The sequence below is a fragment of the Grus americana genome, chromosome 1, assembly GCF_028858705.1.
Source record: "Grus americana isolate bGruAme1 chromosome 1, bGruAme1.mat, whole genome shotgun sequence".
NCBI classification, from domain to species: Eukaryota; Metazoa; Chordata; class Aves; order Gruiformes; family Gruidae; genus Grus; species Grus americana.
In genome coordinates this window covers 95,284,894-95,306,623 of record NC_072852.1, presented here as the reverse complement: position 1 = coordinate 95,306,623, position 21,730 = coordinate 95,284,894, and the positions used below count along the sequence as shown (strand labels likewise).

Here is a 21,730-nt window from a genome sequence, read left to right as displayed (position 1 = left end):
GTATTTCCATTAAGGTATACCTCTATTTTGCAATATTTAGCTACAGAAGAGTGGACTAAGCTTTTTTAATAAATTGGTTTTGAAAAACAATTAAATTATTTAGAACAGTATGTGCACAGTAGCAGAATTTCAGTGACCATTACCTTGTAGAGAACTGTAATTCAGCTAAGCACATCTGCTATATGAAAGTGCATGTCCTTTCTTTTCAGAAATACAAATTGTCAGAAAATTGTCTTTTTATTTTTGGGGGTACTGATGTGACCTCAGTGTGTTACATCACCAGGTTTATACTTCCCCCCACCCCCAGCAAGAATATACTTTTCAACAGGTACAGTTTGGCTGCTGGAAATGAAGAATTATGCATCTTCTGCTCTTCAAGCCATTCTGTGATTCAATGATTACTGTAAAGGCTTTAGTCAGATCAAGGGAGGAGTTAATTTTCCATGGTTATTTTGGCATTCTGTTGCCAGAGTTGTTTTGCTTGTTTTAAGAAATTTTAAATGATGATTATGCTTTTAGTTATGCCTTTTGCTATCATAAATGTAGGAGACTTTCAGCTGCTGCAAATCTGAATTTTGGTGCTGAACTCAGTGTTGAATTTAAAATTGATAGCTTGAACTAATATTAATAAAATGGAATTTAAATATTTAAAATATTTTGTCACACAGAAGCTGACATAGCCATACTATAGAAAACAAATTTTTGCAGATATAAAGTGGGTAGTTTTTATAGTATTTATATTCTGAGTGCCTTTGCGTACTTTGCTGGTGAAAAAACAGCAATGCTGTAAATCTGAAGATTCTCCAGGAAGACTTTTAATTGAGTTTCATACTGTTACTGAAGCACGTGTATTCTGAGAATTTTCTCTAAAAGGATTAGTTGTCATGCATTCTTGAGGTAAGTTAGCCTTTGCCTTTATAGGCATGTATAGTATTTGTAATCTTGATTCAGTCGCATTTTTGCAGGGTAATGCAAGCAAAAGCAGTCATGACATTGAAAGCACCAGTCTCTGCAGGAGATTAAAAAAAAATCTGGTCTGTGTTGTTGAATCCAGGATTGTAATAAAGGTACCCAAGTCAGCCTCAAAAATTGCCCTGTCTACCTAGAGATGCTGAAAAGGACTTTGAAACAGTTTGTGAGCACCAGTGCAATGCTCCTGTGCCTCGTATCATCGGGACCGTTCAATTTACAGCTCCAGTGTGGTGTATTGCACTTGGTGCTGCTGTCAGTATTGTAGTTAGCCTGGCAGAGCGAGCCTAGGTGAACAGTGCTGGTTTGATAGATCCAAAATGTCTGATTCTAAGAAAACTGTTTGGGAGTATTAGAGCAGCTCAGTGGTTTAACTTAAAGTCAGTAGTAGCAATTTAGTAGTTTTGTGGAAAAAATCAAGGCAAATACGTTGTTCTTTTGAAAAATATCTACAAGAGTCTGTTAGATGTCAGAAGACAGAGCCTAAAAACAAAGGTGGATTTATTTGATTCCTGTGAGTGTCCTGTGTGTAATATCAGGAATTATCAGTGTTATCTGAATTATTGGAGTTCAGTAGAGCAGCTAGAAGAGAGCCAGCACTGTATACCTAAGGAGCTCTGTGTAAATGCTCTGCAGATTGTCATCTGGGAAGCTTTGAAATATTTATGCAAAACCACTACCAAAAATAGTCATTTCGGAGAAACCAGCAGTTTGCTCAGATTGATCTGAACGCAGTAACCAGCAAGCCCTGAGTTAACGCCACCCAGAGACAGCTCTGACGGGGTTTTTCTAGTGGTCCGAATGCCGTCTGCCATTGCAGGACTGCTTCCATACACGTTTCCACAATGAGCTGCCCCTGGACAGGAGGGGAGCTGAGATTGCTGCTGGTGTCCTGCACTCTGTCCTTTCTGCAGTTCTTAGCTGATCATCTCTTCAGGTATCTGTGCTAATTTGTTCCTGCTGCTCATGTCAGATAATACCTGAACAGAGATGACAGAATCACAGCTTGCCCTGGTGTTATCTTTGGGGGAAAAACCTCTTCTGGGATGCAAGGGACAGAGGTGTAGCATCACAACGTTTTCTGCTTTAGTGCAGACTGGGGCAGCAGGGCTGCGTTAGCTCTGTCACCAGAAGAAGCAGTCCTTCAGAAGGATTGCTTCGGTGTTATCTATGCATGCATCAGCATTTAAGCGCGTCAGTGCATTTTTAGATGCATATATTTGTACAAGCAGATCACAAAGCACACTGAGACCTTCCGCTGAAGACGAATGTGCTCCCTCTGATGTTTTGTGGTCAGCATGATTTTAAAAAAGGGCAGAAATTGAAGGGCCAGTGAAAAAACGTGGTTAATTAAATGTGAAAGGTGCTGTCCTTGTTTGGACTGTCTGTTAATGGTATGACAAGCTCTGGTAAAGAGCTTAGCTGGCCAGATTAAAATTAAAAAATTGTCTCAGTCCATCTGCTAGCTCCAAGGAGTTTACTTCCGTCACCTTTTCTTGTTTCTTCACTAAAGCGGAATACTGTCATTGAAAAGAATATTCCCAGGATGTCTTGGTTGACTTTTTTTACCTAATGTTTTTTCCAAAGATAATTATAAGTGACGTCAAGACATTTTCAAGAAGGGAAATGCTCTTGGTTAGTTCAAGGATACATTAAAGACAACAGCTCTTTTGCTAAAAGGGATTTTTTTTTCCTTTTTTTTTTTTTTTTTTTTTGACACAAATAAGTATGTTTGGCATCATTTGGAAAATCTTTCTTTGCCTTCCATTTTTGGGAATGATTAAAGGTGATCTTCAAATAGTTGCAGGTAATGCAGAAATCTTATTCATATTCTTGTTTTCAAAGTCTACCTATGGCAGTGTGTAGAAATAAAAATACCTCTCTGCTTTAATTATAACAAAGGCGACTATGTTAAAGGAGAACTGTTTGATCAAATCTATGCCATGATATCAGTGTAAATATAGAATAACTAGAGTGATTTCCAGGAGGTGTTACTGTACATTTGAGTTGGTTTGAGTGTAGAATATAGCTACAGGAGGTAAGTTTTTCCAACTTTGAGAGACATTAAATACTGATGTTTTACTTGGTCCTTTTTTCTTTAATAATTTTGTATTAAATTTTAAAAAGTGAGGTTCTCTTCTGCTTATGCACACGAAAGATGTGTCAGTTTGGGTGAAGACTGGGCTTTTGCCTTAGTGACCTTTTTTGATGTTCCCTTCTCTCTCTGAGGTACTATCTGATGGTGGTGTTCTGCACTGGAGCTGACTGTTAATATATCATCAAAATAACCACATTCTTCATCTTTCAGCCATCAAGTCAAAGGTGCTATTGACTTTGAAGGTGCAGAATAAGCTCATAATCTGTGGGATGAAAAATGCTATACGCTCATTACTGTTCTTTCTCTAATAAAGGATTCATTGTGATTCTTCTTCAGTCATGTTTTCTGGGGAAAAAGTGAAAGAAGAAAGTTGAATTAACTAATTCAGATCAGCTGACTGTGGAGGACAGAGAATTAGACTGTCAGACTAAAACCAAATAGACAGCTTTCTTGAGGCAAGGGATATAAATGTTTCTTGTGGAAAGAAAGTAGGGAATAAGGACGCTTGTTAATTATTTCATTATTTCGTTCCTGGTCCTGAAAGCTTCTAAGTAAATGTTTGTTCACAAATATAGTCCCATTGACTTAAGCCAAATCACAGAAGGGAAGTTAGACACAAAACATTAGTATTCAAAGGTTAGGCCTTTAAGTTACATTATCATTTGATGGGATGCTTGTAAAGAGCTTACGGTTATTTATAACAGTGCGGTCATACAGACAGGTTTTGTTAACAGAAAAAAGCAGTTATGACCTTGAGAGACCAGAACAATGGCATTAAGATACATACGACTGCATCACTACCTCATCTGAGAAATTCGTGTGTGATTTTAATTTTACAGCAGAAAGTTATTCAGCTACAGGAGGAGGAGGACAGGCTAAAGATGGTTCACCAGCCCCTCAGCTCAGTGGCTGGCAGTTGGCAAACCCTTCTCGGCCTCCTGAGTTGAAAAAGCTTAATGGCATTGTGGAGGCTGAACAGGTCAACAAGCATTTGCTGTTACGAAGGAAGCGGTCCATTCTGTTTCCCAGTGGAGTGAAGATCTGCCCTGATGAATCTGTTGAGCAGGCTATTGCCAACCATCTGAAATACTTCAGGCTCAGAGGTAAGTGATTATATGTCTCATGGGTAATTGATGAAGAACATTTACTTATAAAAAAATAATACATGAAGCTTTTAAACATCATAAATACCATGCAATAAGAAATACACTGCTACCCAAGAATCTTAGTTTTCTGTGATAATTTTCTTTGAGAGCTGTTCTGAGCTAAAAAACACCTTTTGGTTATACTCATAAAACCTCAGTCCCTGAAACCACACTTAATGTTTAATAATTACTCATCCTTTCTCATAGAACAATTTGAATGCTAAGAAAAAATAGACATTATGTACAGGTTAGCTAAATGGCAGAGCTCGTTGGTTTTATTTACTGTTCTTTAAGTGCTAGTAGAATTCACTGAGGGATCTTTCGGAAAAGAGTCAAGTCTGAGACATCAGTGTCTCAGCCATGTCACCTTTGATGGTGGCTGGTTGTGCAAAGTGTAGTATATTCTCTTGTCTAGAAAGCCAATCTCTGTGTATCAGGTTGTAGTATAACAGAGATGAAGCCTTTCTTTTAAGATGTAGAAGTTGGTGTGACAGAGCTTTCTCTGAAAAGCTGAAATACTCCCAGTAACAGCTTCTTTCATGTGATGAAATATTACAGCGATATGATGTATTTTAAACCCTTCTGTCTGACAACGTTGGAATGGGGTGTCAAGGTCATTCAGTGCTTTCTGGTATTTGTGCGTGTCTGTATTGTAGCATTGAAACAATTCATAATGTCTTAACATGTTTGCATGTAATTGGTGAAATGGGAAAGAGCTGCTGTCACAGACGCATGTTTAATGAGACTTTTTTGATTGCCTCTAGAAGAGAGTCCCACTGGTAACTCGATTTATTCACTTAGAGCAGTGAAAAACAATTCAAACTGGGAGCTGCTGAGTGTCTGCCGAAAAGTAAACATAAAGAATGTATTTGGAGAACAAACTGGAATTATACAGGATCAGAGCCTCATTCAAATATGAATTGTGCCCAGCTTGCAAGGGATGTCAACACCGATGACCACACAGAGTTTGACAGGCTTTGCAAGCTTCTTGTTTGTGTCCACCCAGTTAGAGTCAACTGTTCTTTGTTTTGCTCAAAATGAATCCATACCATGTGCTTTAACTGCAGTCGCCTCTCAATTATCTGTGATAGGGGTATGTAAGGGCAATAGCAAGTAAGCAAAAGTGTGAGTGATAATAAAGAAGCAAAATCTGTAAATTAGGTTGTAAAAGCTTATTTAGAACTTAACAGTCCCAGGTTAAATCAAAAATCCACCTAGTCCATCTGCTTTCCTACTGGACTTAGGGCTTTCACAATCCACAAGGACTTCTTGAGCAGAGTTGCTATGACCACCCTTAGCACATTTAGCTTAAAACTTTTTCAAAAGATCTCTGCAAGAAGCAGAGGTGACTTTTTAGCAGCAAGTCAAGCAAGGTCTGGTTCAAGCAATTTAGCAGCAATGTGCTGCATCACAAGTACTTGGTGATGTCTAGTTAATCACATCCTGAGTAAATGCACCCGAGGTAAATGAGAGTTGATGATGCTGTTACTTTCATTCATAGTAAAGCTGTCCCTTGAATGTTACTGAGTTATATACCAGCTTTTTCTTGAAACCATGTTTTCACTAGCTAGCTGAATCAGTGCAGTGATAAAATAGTGAGATGGACTTTCTTGTCTGCACTGTCAACAAAATAGTCCTAGGAAAGAACGTGGTCACTGTTTAGCACTTGGAGACCAGGTACTGTCAGTGATTAGAAAAATAACACCCCACAAGGGAATAAATATGAAGGTACGCAGAGTCTGCTGATTTTTCAATCTTTGCATTTTTAGAATCTTCTTTGTATTCTGTATCTGTTGAAGTAAGGAATGACTTTAATATCCCATACTTTCTCTGGAAAGGATGATTTCAATACAGTCAAGTCTTTCCTTTGGTTTTACATTACAGTGCCACTACCATGGAAGGAAAGGTTGATTGTTGTTTTGATATAAGACCTTGTTAGAAAAAAAAGAAAACTTTTGCATGTGCTGATTATCCAGGTTACGTTTGTTCAATCTATACCTACTTTAGAAGGAAACAGGTGGGAATATAATTATCTGTCTGTAGCCCCAAGCTTTATTTACTTTTGCTAGCTTGCTAAAGCCTCTATTAGTGTCAGAGACTGACTGACGAACATTTCCACCATAGGCTTTAAGCAAGTGCTTATGTCATATAGCTGTAGGCTTAACAGTATACAGCGTTGGTGGGGTTTTGGTTTTTTGGTGGGTTTGGCAGTTTTTTTCCCAGACTAAAACATCTGGATTTTTTCAGCCTTAAAAAGATACAAGATAAAGAGATATGGCAAACATATTATAAATCATTAAAAAAATCAAAGGATGGCAAAATACAGGGATCTGGAGAAAAATCAGTATTTTCTAAAACAGCAGTAGCACCCTTCAGCATATGAAAGTCTAAGTAATGATATGATTGTTCACTGGTGGTGGTTGTTATTACTGTAGTAGTCAGAAGCACCAGCCAAGAATAGGGGTGGTTTTGTACTTGTTTCTCTACACCTGCAGTCTAGAAAACAGATTTCTCAAGTGCTGATTTATTCCTACAGTCCATCACATTGCAGAACAGAGTTTTGTATTAGCAGAAGATATTATTTTCAGTCTCTTTTGAGATGAATCTTGGATGATGATTGTCTCTGTGCTCCCCAGTATGATACAGTCTATGCATCTCTTGCAGCTGTATATGGAGGTCGCTGCTGTTGGCTGGCTTTGTATTTCATTTCTTAGAATATAAAGACGGAAATCAGTCATAGATGCTTACAGATTGGATAGTGTAGGCCTATGGGTTGGGTCTTACAGAGTATTTTTAACACATGTCCTTTTAAATGGTAGTAATGTTACGGTTGCTGGTGGAAGAGTCACATAAACCTAGTGCTGGTTCATAGCTGGACTGTCGTGATGAACACAAAGTGTGTCCAATGGGCAACTGGAGGTTTCACAAAACAGATTTTGTGGAAATCTAATAGCGTGATTTCAGATAGTGTGCACTGTATATGGTAATGTTGATTATGAATAATGATGTTCTTTACTGCTGACAGGGAGATGGTAGCCCAAGCCCCTGTTAAATAAAAATTCTTATATGAAAAATAGCCATACCTGCTCAGACCAAAAGTCTGTCATGACCAGTCACCTTACGTAGACAATTCAGCGAATCTGTCCATTTCCTTTGGTGTAAATTGCCAGTAGATACCTGAGGATCACAATAGACTTGGAAGCTGAATTACCCAGTAAAACAGAAACAAGATAAGGTTTGCAAGGGAGCATGGCTTGCACTGTTTTCCCTATCCTATGCCTGTTAACTGGGTAAAACAAAGGCTGCTGGATTTTGACTCCAAGGTTCAGGGTTAATACTGCTGCTCTTTGCCACCTCTGAGAGATAATTACTGTGGTGGCTACCTCTCCTGAATTCTGTTTGCATTTTTTCCTACTGTAATCCACTGTTTTAAACAGTTCAGTGTATGCTTGTGAGTGAGTACGTCTTATTTTCACAAGAGTAGATCAGAGAGTCTCTCTGCCAGAACCATTTTTGTCAGCCAGAGCTTCAGATAAAGCTGAAAATCGAAAGATAGTGTTTAAAGATACTGACCAAAGAAGGAAGCAGTTGATATTCTAGTGTGTCACAGCTGATGAGAGACAAGGACATTTTGGTCCTTTGGAAAGAATAAAAGATATTTATCAGGAATGAAGTTCTATGCATTATTATAATCCCTAGATTTGTAATCTTGGGCATAGCACTGAGCGTTCTCATTTTTCCCCTTTCTTGGGAAACTTGCTGAGGCTGTACTCAATGCCACTGTCCATGTTGCCAACAAAGATGTTAAATAAAGTGTCTGGCTGAGTCAGCCTTTTCTCCTTGTTTCCCCCTCATCCCTGGCCCGTATTATGCATAGCTCATGCTCAGCCAATAAATTTCTGAAGTTTATTTGTAGAAGGTGTAGTTCTGTCTCTCTCTACATTTGAATTATTAGATGTCAACATATGCTTCTAAAAAGCTTGCCTTTTCCCATGAAAGACAATCCTTTGTAGTTACTGAAATATTACTGATGAGAATAATTTCTGTGCCGGAGTTTAGTATGTTAGCATTCAAAGAAAAAAATCTTTTGTGTGGATTAGCTAATTCACGTTCAACTATTTTCATTTAAAATCCTGGTTTGTTGTGTATATTGTTTAAGGGTTGCTAGGTTATAGGCCATACACAGCAGTATTTCAGCAACAGATGAAGTGATTTCTCTGCATGTGTGTATATTAATTTGTTTAGCGAGTGCTAAGTCTTTGCAGGAAAGATGTCTTAGGAGGTGTCTGTCAGTCTCCCTGTCACTGTAGTCCTTATCCAAACCCACCGAAATTAAGCCATTCAGTTGTGCAGCAATTGTTAGAGAGGAGGAGTTGGCCTCATGTTGCCTCAAAATAGAATATTCAGCCTGATTCGGTGCTCCTAGCCACTGTACATGATTCAACTCTTAAGAAGCACTAATGGGATTTAACTGGGATTTAACTCCAGCACTGCCCACTTACACAAATGGCCAGAAAGCCACCCTGCCCCCTACTAGGTGCCCAGTGCTGTCATGTGGTGCCCCTTCTGTTAACCTCAGAAATCCCTGAGCACAAACTGAGTGTAATAGGCTAATGGTCTCTCATTTGAGAGATAAATGCATCCTGAATGGTAAAGCTGGAGCCATAGAGATGATGTATCCTACCCAGGTGCATGAGAGGTAGCAATTTCAGAGAGAGAGATCATCTCATCACAGATCTTAGCTGGAGGTTTTTAAAAGAACGATAAAAGTCTTTAGCAAAGGAAACTTCAAATAGACTTTTTTCCACCCCTTCCTACAGATTTATAGGATTGAAAAGAGGTTGTGCCTGACTATGTGGAATTTTTTTGGCTGAAACACAATTTATCTTAAGCTTTTCAGGATATTCTCTATTATTTGTAAGTATTACTTGAGCGTAAACACTGCATTTGAAGCAGATAAGCTCCCAAGGGCTGGGCTTTTTGGCTGCCGGAGTAGATATGCTAGGATTCACATGGTCTTACGATATGTCTGGCTTTCTGAAGCAGCCTTTGAAACCTGTTACAGCCTTTAAATGTCAAGGCTTTGCCTACTTTAAGTGCCTATGACACTTTGCTCAAATGGAAGTTTGCACAAGGGCATGGGCCGGACATGCTGTCCTTTCCATTGTTACTGCCTTGGTGCTCTCTCTCACATTGAAGATGATTATCTCAGTAATGAGTTAAGGGACTTGAATTTCTGAGGCATTTCAGGATGGACTACAGGCAAAATGTAGTATGTGCGTGCAAAATGTACTTTGGAGAAAAATCGCAGAACAAGCAGTTTGGTTTACATTCTTGGTTTGAATTCTGGTTTGTCATGTCAATCAGTTACACGTCTTCTGCATACTTGCTTCCTTCCTTGTAGACAGCTGGTGTGATCACATCTCTGTGGCAGGGAGCCTTTGTCTGTCTCACAAGTCTTCATTTTTTTAGCATTTGAATTCTTCAGAGGAAAATTGCAAAGTACCCGAAAGATCAGTTAACACTAAAATACAAGTTATTTATTACCGCACCCGTGGGATGAAGGAAGTAATTTTCTAGAGAAGCTTACCTTCCCACCCACGTGTAGCTTCAAGGCTCTTAGCTCACTGCCTTAAAAGATTGATCTCGATTTTCTGATGCTTTTAATCAGTATTGTTTGCTAGGGATTAGAGGCCTCATTGCAAATCCTGTCTCCTCCAGGGCCTGGTGTTGCTAATGCTGTCCCACATATCTATGCCTGTGGCTATCCCGGTAGCAGGCTAGTGAAAGTTTGGCATGAGATCTAGCCATAAAGACTGGCTCTTCTCACATGCCTCGAGCGCTGATATGCTCTTCAGGTGGCATGTGGCAGCACTGCTGGGTCGGCTCAGCAGTTCCTTCCTGATCCTGGCAGGGCTGGCTGCTTGGTCGGTTGGTTTTTAAGGGTTTTGCAGCTAGTCTTGGAAACCTAATGCCTGGAAAGATCATAACTCAAAGCCTGTGCAGCACATTTATTTTATTTAATAGTTGGGGTATGTTAACATATCATATTGTATTAAGCAAACAGCTTCAGTCATAGCACTGAACTGTTGGGCTCCTGTCAATTTATTGTAAGCTCTGATGCTGAAATTATTTTCCATTCTTTATTTGCTTTAAATGTTTTATAATTAAAATTCAAAGTTACATTGCTAGTCAAAAAGCTTACTGGTAAATCTGTTGGGGTTGCCATCAGGCCTCTGACTCTCGTTTTCTTTTATTTTCCTGACTCTCATTTTCTTTTATTTTCTATTTTGGTTTCAAGGAGATGCTGTTTTAAATATCAGTCAAAAGTTGCTTCATTTATTGTCAGCATATGTAGATAGTCTATGTAGCACAGACACTGGCAAGTTGCTGGAAGGTCAGAAAGGGAATATAGTGAATTATTTTTATAGAGTAAAATATAGTTATTTACTGAAGCTTCCAGTCAAGCCCTATTTAACTTTGTTTACCTTTTTATGTCTCCAAGTTTTGTCTATAATATCTCAGAATGCTTATAACCTAGTTATGAAAAACATGGGTTTCTTATAAGGGAGTTCTCAAGAATTTGTTGATAAGAAATTTTGAAAAGCCTCCCTTGCCAGGAGATAGTCAAAAACTCACCCCAGGGATGGGCTCCACCTTCAAGTTAAAAGAAGGTTAATGGAATGCGCTGTGAGGGTGGTGTCTCTTCAGTTCCCTGGGTGGCCACGTCAATGAAGCCATGATAAGAACTGGCTCCTTCTTTGACATACCTGAACGAGATGGGAGATAGAATCATGCTTGTTTCTTTCTTTACATGAGCATGATTTGAACCACCTTGAAGAAACTGTGCTGTTCTTTTTCTGTGCTTGGAGTGACAACTCTCATCTAACTACAAAGCATTGAAAAAAGTGTATGAGAAAGGCAGACTGAAATAAAATTGTTCCTTTTCTTAGCCAGGCTACAGATTTGCTCTTGAACACCATATAGGTAAGCGTGCCAGGGGCTGGGTCTTGGGTTGAGCCCTTACGGCCTGGATGTGTTATCCTGCAAAGCAATTCCCTGCTTTACAAACTGGCCGGTGGGAATAAACAGGACAATGACAAGATGGACTGCATGTCAGCAAGGTTGCGAGGAGACTGTGTGTGGCAAGCAGCTCACCGTGGGTGAGGATGCAGTTTCCTGGGCAAGGCTAACAGAAGTGTTGAAATGGCATTTGTAGTAGATGTTTGCCTGGGGTTTTTAATTCCTCCCTGTGTGTCAGAACTAACAAACTCTCAGACTACTCAGGAGGAAGAAATGGGCCAGCCTTTTCCTTCTGAATATGGAAACCATTGCTGCCATGTGGTCCAACTTGTTACTGTTCGCCGCAGTGGAAATGGCTAGATAGGAAACAGGCTAGAGAGGACAGAATGTAGCTCCTTATCCGCATCCCCTTTCTTTTTTCCACGGAAAATATGACCCTGTTCTGACAGCTTAGGTCTGATTAATGGGCTCAGAGCCCACAGATGGCACAAAGCCTTTGGGACTGGAATTCAGTGAGGTGTCTAATTCCAAATGAAAGGACACAGAACAAATCCTTAATCTGTTGGGAGCTGATCGGGACAACTGTTCATGCAGCAGCAGCTTGTATTCAGGCAAGGCACTGTCTTCATCACCTTTATTTTAAAAAAGAGATTAAACTTATTTAAGACTATTAAGGAAAACTGCCTTAAATTATTACTGCCAATTATTACTTGCAACTGGAAAGCCAGTCCTTTGCCTGTTGCCATTTGAAAGCTGTAGGACTTAGACAGTGCCACTGCAATGTATCTGCAAGCTATTGCCATAGCTCCAACTCTTACTGATAGCCTGCTGAAGATTTATCCTGGCCACGGGGAATGATCTCATTGCAGGATTGTTGCTGTACAATGTTGCACCTGGAATGAAAGATCCATTAGTCAGAATGCAGGATACAAATACCTACCAAAGAAACCAGAGAGTGCAGGATTCCTTAGTGTAGGCTTCTGGATTTGAAATTTGACCTTGGTCTTCTCCTGGATGACCAGCTCTTAGGAGTCAGATGGCAGAGAGGATACTACAGATGTCATTGTGCTTCAGGAAGCTTATTAGTACTCCAGCAGGATCCAGAAATCCCAGAGCAGGATTATGGCTTCATTGCCTGAGGTCTGTGTAGCGGTCATACAGAAATGTGGTCCCTGCCTCAAAGAGCTTGCTTCCTCAGCAACTGAGGAAACAAGCTTATCTTGAGGGGGAGTGTGAGTGGGTGCGTAGATGCTTGTAAATTTGGCTATTTATTTCTGAATAATAAAGATGCATAAGCAAAACTGATTGGAAGCATCTCAAATAGTCCTTACCTAATTACTGTGTCTTACATAGAAAGGTAGCTACCTAGCAGCTGAAGGGGTGCTAGAGCAGTAATATACTACTGACAGTTAATAATGCAGAGTTTGAAGACTGTATTCCTCTCCAGTCATACATGTCAAATGAGCTACAAGGCTAATCGCCATGTAGGAAAGCTGTCAGGAATGTGGCATGGAAATGAGAGATATCTGTGTATCTGTAGAGTTCCGCAATGGAGAAATGTTCTCAACTGCTCTGATAAACTGAAATTTGGGGTGCAGAAAAGAGCTTTTCTGCATGTTGCCATCCAGGGTGACAGAATCAGCTAAGCTTTAAGGGGGCTACTGTATGTGAAACAGCTTCTTAAGGTTGTTATTTATAAAGCCTTTGCATTTAAGAAAAATGTCCATCTCTTGGTTGAATGAAGGTATGCTTCCATATGTGATCTATGTGTTAAGTTTTACACAAGTACATGTAATCGATTTTGGAATTCAGAATACAGAGTATCAAGAAGAAATAGCAGTAAGGTACTGGTTTTGGCAGCCTGGAGTGTATTTTTAAGCTGATTGAAGAAAATGACTTTCCGAAGATAGATTCATTGTCAGTGTCCTGTAGGGTCTTGCTTATGATGTCAAGACTTTCCCTGAATGCAAAGCATTCCTCTGCTGAAGTGGGTATATATAAGTAGTGAAATCCGATTAAGACCAAAAAGCAGGTTTGTCTGCTACTACTCCAAGCTGGCATCTGCTGCAAGTGATTTTTAGAGTTGTTCTCCTTCTAATGTTGTTCTCTTCCAGGACACAAGGAACATCTTATAAATCTTCCTCTCTTCCAGTTATCCTGGGTCACAGAGAGGTTTTTGCTTGAGCGTTATGTGACCAACTGCTCTGATGGGCAAAGAGCACACTGAGAGATAGGGAGGTTAAAGCAGCTGGTGTGGTACAAGATAATTTAACCCTTACTTCACGGACCATTCAGTTAGAGATGCCTGGTTCTTTCGCAGTGCATACATGCAGTAGGGTTAGAGGTTGACTTATTTCTTAGCATACTGTGTTATTGTGTCATCATCCTGCCTTGTTTTTCAAATTATTAATGCAATTATAATTTCTGAAACTTATTTTAAATTCCATGTAAAGATGAGTCGAAAGGAATTGTTACTAATTGAGCCTCTACAGCTTTGATCAGTGCAACTATCATTCTTGCAAATTAAGCTCCACCTCTACTTTCTGTGAGGACATTTGCCATACTGTTCTGGTGTTCTAAATTTTCTAAAAATTTGACCCATTGATCAAGGGCAGCTTCACTCAGTGAAAATACTGTTTTTCTTGATGGTTGTTAGGAGACAAGTGTGCTCTCTCTTGCTTCTTTTTCTTTAGTGAAGTAATTAATTACTTCAGTAAAAAAAATCAGGGAGGGAAGTAGCATGAGTGTGGAAGATCCACCAGATCTTCCTTGTCAGAACCTCTAACACCTTACACATTTACATGTAGGTGTACAGTCACTGTATTCTATATATTAATATACTGAAAAGCATATAGCATTTGGACAATACCATCCTGGCCACCCATGCCATGGAAGCACTCTTGTTGTACTAACACTAGACCTTTCTTGTGCCTTCAGTGTGTCAGGAAACAGTCTGGGAGGTCTTCAAGACATTCTGGGATAGACTGCCAGAGCGTGAAGAATATCACACCTGGATGAGCCTGTGTGAGGAAGGAACAATGAGTATCTTTGAAATGGGCATGAACTTCAGTCAGTCTGAGGAGCACCGGAGTCTGATTGTGAAGGTGGGTGCAGCTCCTGGTTGGTGTTTTCTCATAAGCAAGGGCATAATGTCCCGCTGCAACATGCAGCTTGGTATGTGGCAGGTGGTAACATGCGGAGCACATAAATGGACAGGCTTGAGTATCCCAGCTCTTGGATCCATAGTTCCAAAAGTAAAGTTGTATCTGATTTGATGGAGGAGAAAGCAACAATAGTGAAGAGAATGTTGTCTTCGATAGGTAATGTTCCTGACAAGTGGATGATGTCTAGACCTCTTGTCCGAAAAGGCAGCATGACATGGGGCAGGCTGTGGCACATTACCCACTGTGGCGTGTAGCAGCCTTCCTGCTCTGGACTGAACTTCAGTTCAAAAAGCACTTTGAACCGGCAAGTTCTGAGCTGTGTTTCTGATGATGCCGAGACGTATGGCAAAATTACCTGTTTGATGTTCTGCATTGCTGTAGGTTTCTGACATCTCTGCACTGCAGCCTGACTGAAATGAGCGTGGCTATAAATATAAAAAGCTTTGGTGTCCTATGATGGCAATTGATGACATTGTCACCATGGGAAGTTGCAGAGGTTAAAATCAGAGTACGAGTGTAAAACAATTTAATTAAAAATTGCTGAATATCTTGGTATAGTCTGCTATTTCAGTTGAAGCAAGCTTATTTTAGTTTAAAGCAAATAAAAGGAGTATTAAGCCAAACTAAAGCAGCCTATCTCAAATGAAATATGAAGATGTCTATTCAGGAGTTTGTGAATTTTAAAATTAAGTCCTTACTACAGAATTAAGTGCTTAACTTTGTACGCATCTAAGATACAGTAGATACCTTAATTTCTCTGGGTAAAAGGCTGTCTTAAAATGTATGGTGGTTTGTGGATCTTTAAGATTACAATTTCTTCTATTTTTGCAATCTAATGGATGAGTAGTTTTATGAAACTTAAATGTATGGTCTCATAGAATCAGTAATATTTTGCTAATATGAATGTGCTGACATTTTTCCTTTCTGCTTTTTTATGGACTCCTATGCTAGGAATGTGCACTAGGGAATGTGAATATGAAAACAGTTGTGGATAATGGAGAGAGGGGTTTTTTCTGAGCCTGCATGTTAGTCTTCACAGGTAGATGCTAGCCCAAGTTTGCTTCTGCAACGTCTGATGGTACTGTTGTCCTTAGAAGACTTTGCAAAAAGATGGAGACAAATAGAATTCATGTGAACCTTTTCTGTGCATAGTGAATGTATCATTGCTTTATGGAAGATTTTGGTAATGAGATGATCTGTAGTGGGAGCTTATTAAAAGAAATCGGGATGATTCTTGGAAGCAGGATGATGCATCTAACTTCTCAGCTGCTGCTGTACTTTTTGGGGTACGGCCCTTCAGCATTACAGCGTAGTCAGATAAAGTGCTCTGTGTTTGATTTATTCAGATGGTTTATGTGTAATTTAGGTTTTCTTTCTCCTGTAGATGGATATATTCTCTTCAGCATTGCAATATTCTGGAAAAGGACTGTTCATCTTTCTATTTGCTTTCAGCACAGTTGTTAGAAGGTGACGGGTTTTGGGCTGATTTGATGGGAGACTGGTCTGCTTGAAGGGGGATTGAGTCCTGTCACCACTGTGTTTCACATAGAATGTCATGAATCTATCAGGTGACTTTTTTAAAATAAAAGCCTGAACTCAATTTAAACTTGAACCAAAGACTGAAGGTGAGAGCACTCTATCCTATCTCTGATCAGCCAGCTTCAAAAGGTCTGATGGTGTATTTTTGAACACATAGGTCAGAGTGTGGATTTAATTACTAACTCTAGTACCGACTCACTCGTTCTCAGATGGGCTCATGCACAAAATGCTTGTCAGAGTGTGAAACCTCTTTAAGTCCAAACAGATGCAGCAGTTACGACTCTGCTTTTAAGAGCATCCTTTCTCCTGCTAGTTGCTTGCTCCAGTCTAATGTGGTGGTAAGAGCTGGGGCTCAGCCTGTGGGACCAAGCGTACTTACTAAAGCACTGTGTCCTACCATCTCGTTCTTTCCACTTTCACCAGCTAAGTTGACCAAGTTGCAAGGCTAAGCCTTTCCCTTACTTGTGGGATTTTTTTTCTCTCGTTACAGCATGTTCATTCGTTTGTTCATGGTCAGCTGTTGTAATATATTTCTATTTCATTCCTGAGGTTCGATGGATAAAGTGCTGAGCACTTCTCACCAAAGGGCCGCCATTATTTCACAGCATGCACAGTAGTCTGTAGTGTGCACGCGTGATACATGTGAATAGTCCACACTCTCAACTGCTTGAAAGGAAGACTAACTTCTGCCCAGCACTGTAGAAAAGCAGCATATGTGGTTGGTGGTATTTCTTCAGCCATCACATGCCTCATTAAATACCACTTGTTTCTAATCTTCCTCTGCTCTCCAGTGTCTGTGAATCATCTGTGGTTAATTTCAAGAGTTTAGTTTAGAGTCTGCAGCTGATCAAAATTTTTCTGCTTTTCTTTTGGTATATATTGGCTATTACTGCCATAGCATTGATCTGCTTCCTCTTTTGTATTGTTCATGTTGGCAGTTTCTGGTAGTCTTAAAGTGTCTTTCTGTATTACTTTTTGCTAAATGGCAATGTGAAATTCAGTTTTTAGAAGTGCTGCATGCCATGACTCTTCCCTCTCTCTCTCAAAAGGAGTTCAGCATATCTGAAAATCAGGCAAAATAAATCTGTGGGGTTTGCTCTGAGCAAACAATAATTCAGCAAAATTATTGCTTTCATGCTATTTTTGCTGTGGAGTTTCTGTTTTGAGCAGTGTAGTTAAATGACACTTTATTAGCCTTCCTTCCTGGTTTTATTTCTTACCCTTTCCTCTAATCACTGGTAATCACTGTCACACAACTACAGATGTTGCAATGTCTGCTCCAGTGTGGCTTAGTTCACGTACAGGAAAATTCTATTTCTCTTGCTTTCGACACGCTTTCTTACTGACTGTCAGCTGGAGCTTAGACGAGCTCTGGTCCCAGTTTTCACACTTTTTCCTTCAGGAAAAATGTTGTTCAGTCCCTAATAGTCTGTCAAGAAGACTTGACTAATTTGGTGGAGGTGAAAGCATACGTAGCTGGAATTTGCTCTTTTGCCATCAGATGGCTTCTACTGGTGGGGAGGTGTGCCCCAGAAGGCACTGCTGGTGCTGCTCTTTAATAAGCAAGCTATGTGCCATGTGTTGTCTTGGAGAATCGAGGCCTGACTCTGTGCGATTGCCGATACACACGTGTGTGTATATATACAAGTTATACAATAATATATTATATATATACACTATGTTTTCGTCAGGTTCTTAAAGCAATTCACCTGACAGATTTTCAGAAGGAGCAGATGAACAGCTTTACAGATTTATGCCAAGCTTAAAAAATTATTTAAAATATTCTTTTTCTTTTCCTCAAATTCTTTCATTTTACTTTCTGTGTGATCATGTTAAAGTACTTTACATAGGATGATTATAAGCCTGACTAATTTCTCTGGATATTAAGTAGATTTGCAAAGTGTGGGATTATGTTATCCCTCCATCTCTTTTGAAATCTTGGCAGAACTGGAAAAGGAGAAGGTAATTCTAATCTAAAGGGAAGTTTTGTTTGCAGTATATTTCTTCACATAAACCTTCCTTCATATAAATTAACTCTGCTTGTGTTCTTTACTGTGTTGCTGTGTCTCAGGGAAGTATAACATTTTCATATGCAGCCTGTTCTTATAGTAAATAAGAAGATTAAAGGAGAATCAGTTGCCAGTGTTTCCCTTGTTTCTTCCTTGAACTGCTGGGACCCGCTCACCAGGCATGCGGTCAGGAGGTGGTTTGGGTATTTGGTGAGCTCCCAAGCTAGACCACCAGTTCTTCATCCTTGCATCCAAGAGCTTCATCAGAGCAATACAAACTTCTGCTTCCCCTGCAACCTGTTGGGGCTGAGCAATGGTTTTGGGGACAGAGTTTGTGGTTTTCTCTTCTATTTGTAGTATTTCTAGACAATGGACTTATTTCACATTGAGAATCAAATACTGTAACAGTCAAAGGAACTTTTTTGTAGACTGATTGTCTACCATGTCTCCTTAGCATGCTGAGAGATATCATAAGGTTCCTGTCCAGTCTTTGGAGATTCATACAACTTCCATAGAGGCATCTGCTCCTGACAGTGATTAGGAAGAAATCAAGCTAGGTGAACTAAAGCCTCAACTCATGTCAGGTTTTTTTCCTTTTCTTTTTTTTCCCCCCTTTTTTAATCCTTCTAGTTTCAACAACACAAAGCTTTGCTGCTGTTTCAGCCAGAATGCAACTGGAAAAAGTGTACCACACCAACCAGATGCTCTTCCAAAGCCTTTTTTTGTTGAAGAGATGAGGAAAGTTCAGAAAATTGGTGGCTTTGTGGTGCCTAAACAAAATCTTGCACACCTTGAGGCTCACCAATCTGTAGCATAAACAGAGCAATTAATATAAGAAGTTACAAGCAATCTTTTGTACAAATTGCATCAGAAGATGCTGCACTGAATATTCAAGTGTGAAAGAACAAAGTTAAAAGAACTGAAGGTGTGAAAAATGTGCAGTGCTAGTAAGAACAAAGATTTTTTTTAAGAGGTTGAAAAAAGTAGATGTGAAATCAAGCACATCCTTATATAGTTTGTGGTTCTTTGAAATCAAAACCGAAACCACAATGTGCAGGATACACTGTAAAAACTCAGTTTCTGTTAAAAGATACTGGGGAGTCCCTTTTACCCTGCAGATACCTTGATTGTTTACATTTTTTGATGGAGCCTCAGGTGATTTCACATTGACTAGTAATATATGTGCTTATATAGCAAGAAACAATGTCAGGCCTTGTTATGAATATAATTCATAAATGTACTGTGATTAGAAGAGGATGGAAAAATTACAATTCCTGCCTAGTGAATAAAAAGCAATCTTTACCAAGTCATGCTTATAATTTTTTTTACTTTTCAATTTTTTCATTAGCCTGACATTGTATCACAGAAAACAAGGTATAACAAAGCATATCTGAACAGTGTTGGGCAAATGAGACACGTGACAGTATGGATTAGGTCATGAATCCTTTCCAAAGGAAGCAGGGCTGTGTGATTTCTGGATGCTGGTGAGAGGGAGATTTGTCTTGTGTGCACCTTTTGGTGGGGCCGAGATCCAAGAGTTAAGCTGAGAGGTAGCCGTGGAAAGGAGTTTGTAGTACAGCTTTGAGAACCAAAAGCAGAGAGTTTCCCCAGGAATCCCCAAAACAGTCACAGGAGGTGCTCACCTACCAAAAGTCAACTCAAAAAGCTCCTGGGCCAAGAAACAAAACCTGCAATTGTGTTTGCTCAGCAGTACTTTTGTTTAGTATTGACTTTTAAGCCCATCAGCAGCTCGCTCTATTTCAGTGTGTTTGGAGCACAGACTAACTGCCCAGTGAAGGAGACTAGGGTGACAGGGGCAGAAGGCAGCCCCACCTTGGGATGTCTTAATGGCATAGCATAACAAAACACCTTCTTAGCATGCTGAAACGGGCACTCAGCAATGTAAAATACATGATTTCTCCTGAATTCTGAGCTGTGTTCAAAGGTGGGATGTAGCACCCCAATGGTGTGAGTTGTTTGTAACCACTTAGTCTCAGTGCTGTAGCTTCTGATCACCTCATGCAGTAGATGATTTTGTCTTCCTAAAGTTCCTCTGAGGCAGAAAGACCTCTTCTGCTGTTTCTCCTTTTCCTGTTCTGTGATCTTCCTTGCTAACCATTGTCTTTATTTAATCAAATGTCCTATTCACAGTTTCCAGTATCTTTTTGATTGCTGTCTTAGATACTTTAACATATTTTTCTTTGCATAGAACATCTCCAGTTTCTTCTAAATCTGGAAAAAAGCAGATTTCATCTGCTCTTTCACACCCTCTACCTCCTCTTACAGATGCAAAAAAATTGTCTTCTGTTGTCCTCCTTTGAGCCATTATGTCAGATTCCTTCACCCCCGTTCTTATCCCCACACTTACTATTCTCCTATTGACTGGCTCTTTCTTTTTGCATTGCAAGTTTTAGCCTCCTCTAACTTAAAAAGAAAACCCCCAAACCTTCACCACATATATGCAAATAGATTAAGTAGCTCCAGTTGCTTCTCCAGATCTTGCCTTATCTCCCTTTCATCTCTTAAGCTCTTTCTGTGTTAATTCTCTCTTTGGTCACTCTCCTCCAGTTCCAGCCTAAATCTTCCTTTTCAGTCTCTCTGACACCTGGCACAGCACAGAAACTGTCAGCCAGGAAGCCTGAGCTCAGAACCGATACTTCATCCTCGTCATCCTTGTCTGATCAGTTCCTTTACTCTGCAAATCTGTAGTTCTTCCTTGTTTTCCCTGTTTTTCACCTCATTTCTAGATAGCACTGCCTAACACACGCTGAAGAATCGCTTCTATGTTGAGAGTTCCCCTCTGCTATGGAACTGACTCCTCCTGGGCAGACTGGACCCTTGGCTTGTTTCTGTCACCTTACCATGGATCTCCAGCCTTCAAGTTGAACATGGCTAAAACAATTTCTGTTCCACTAAGTTTTCCCTGCTGTCTCTCCTCTTGCTCACTGTAAACCATATTTTCACCTTACCTGTCAGGGCTGTGCTTCAGGGCACTGCTCTCCATCCTGGCCTTTCCCTCCAGCTTCAGTTCTGAACATTGTCATCCATCTCCTTGGATTCCCTCCAGTGCTTTGGCCTTGCCTCCACGACAGCGTGGTTCTGCCACGCACTGTGGTGGGGAATCAGGACAGGCAAAGAGAGAATCATTTCTTGGTATTACTTTCCTGTTGCAAATTATGTGTTCAGGTGGGTTAAATCAAACGTGCTTGGTACAGTCCTGCACAGATGGGATTAACTAATATGAGATTATTTAAGATCTCCTTGACATTGCTTCTACCTTTTTCTCCTGCCTGGAATTCTCTCTGAGATATTTTGTCTTCTGTGCCTAACAATCGTCTCTTAGGATCGGACAAGACTATCCTGTGTAACTGCTTTTCTGTAAGTTCACGAGTTGACAGCTCATCCATCCAGTCGGTACTGTATGTGATTCGTCGTATTGTGGTAGCCGGTATTTAATTCTATGGACTTTTATTAATTCATGATAATTTTGCATTAGATAAACTACCTGTGGCCTGTTGAGAAAGGGAAGCACTAGTGCAACTGACACAAAACTCAGCTCCCAGCTTTAGAAGAATTAGTATAATAATGTTATGAAGGTCTTGCTTCAAGAGAACTAATTTTATACAAAGCATCTCTCAGAGGTAGCTTCACTGAGTAAAAGCTGTCCCCTCAAGCCTTGGTGTGGCTGCTGCTGCTATGTAGAACTATTTATAGATCACTTCAAGTATTCAAAGGGTAAAGATGTTAATTAATCCTTGCAGATCCTTGTGTGGTAGGTATGTT

The 21,730-nt window shown here is 39.9% G+C and overlaps 1 protein-coding gene across 1 annotated transcript in view; it reads left to right on the top strand.

Moving 5' to 3' along the window:
- Window positions 1–1,188: 1,188 nt before the first annotated feature.
- IMPG2 (interphotoreceptor matrix proteoglycan 2) overlaps window positions 1,189–21,730 on the top strand; it is a 61,926-nt gene continuing 41,384 nt past the window's right edge. Inside the window, exons 1-3 of the mRNA XM_054815613.1 lie at window positions 1,189–2,776; window positions 3,907–4,170; window positions 14,173–14,339. Of these exons, the coding sequence (XP_054671588.1) occupies window positions 2,698–2,776; window positions 3,907–4,170; window positions 14,173–14,339 (510 nt within the window). The 5' untranslated portion in view covers window positions 1,189–2,697. The remainder of the gene's footprint in view (window positions 2,777–3,906; window positions 4,171–14,172; window positions 14,340–21,730) is intronic.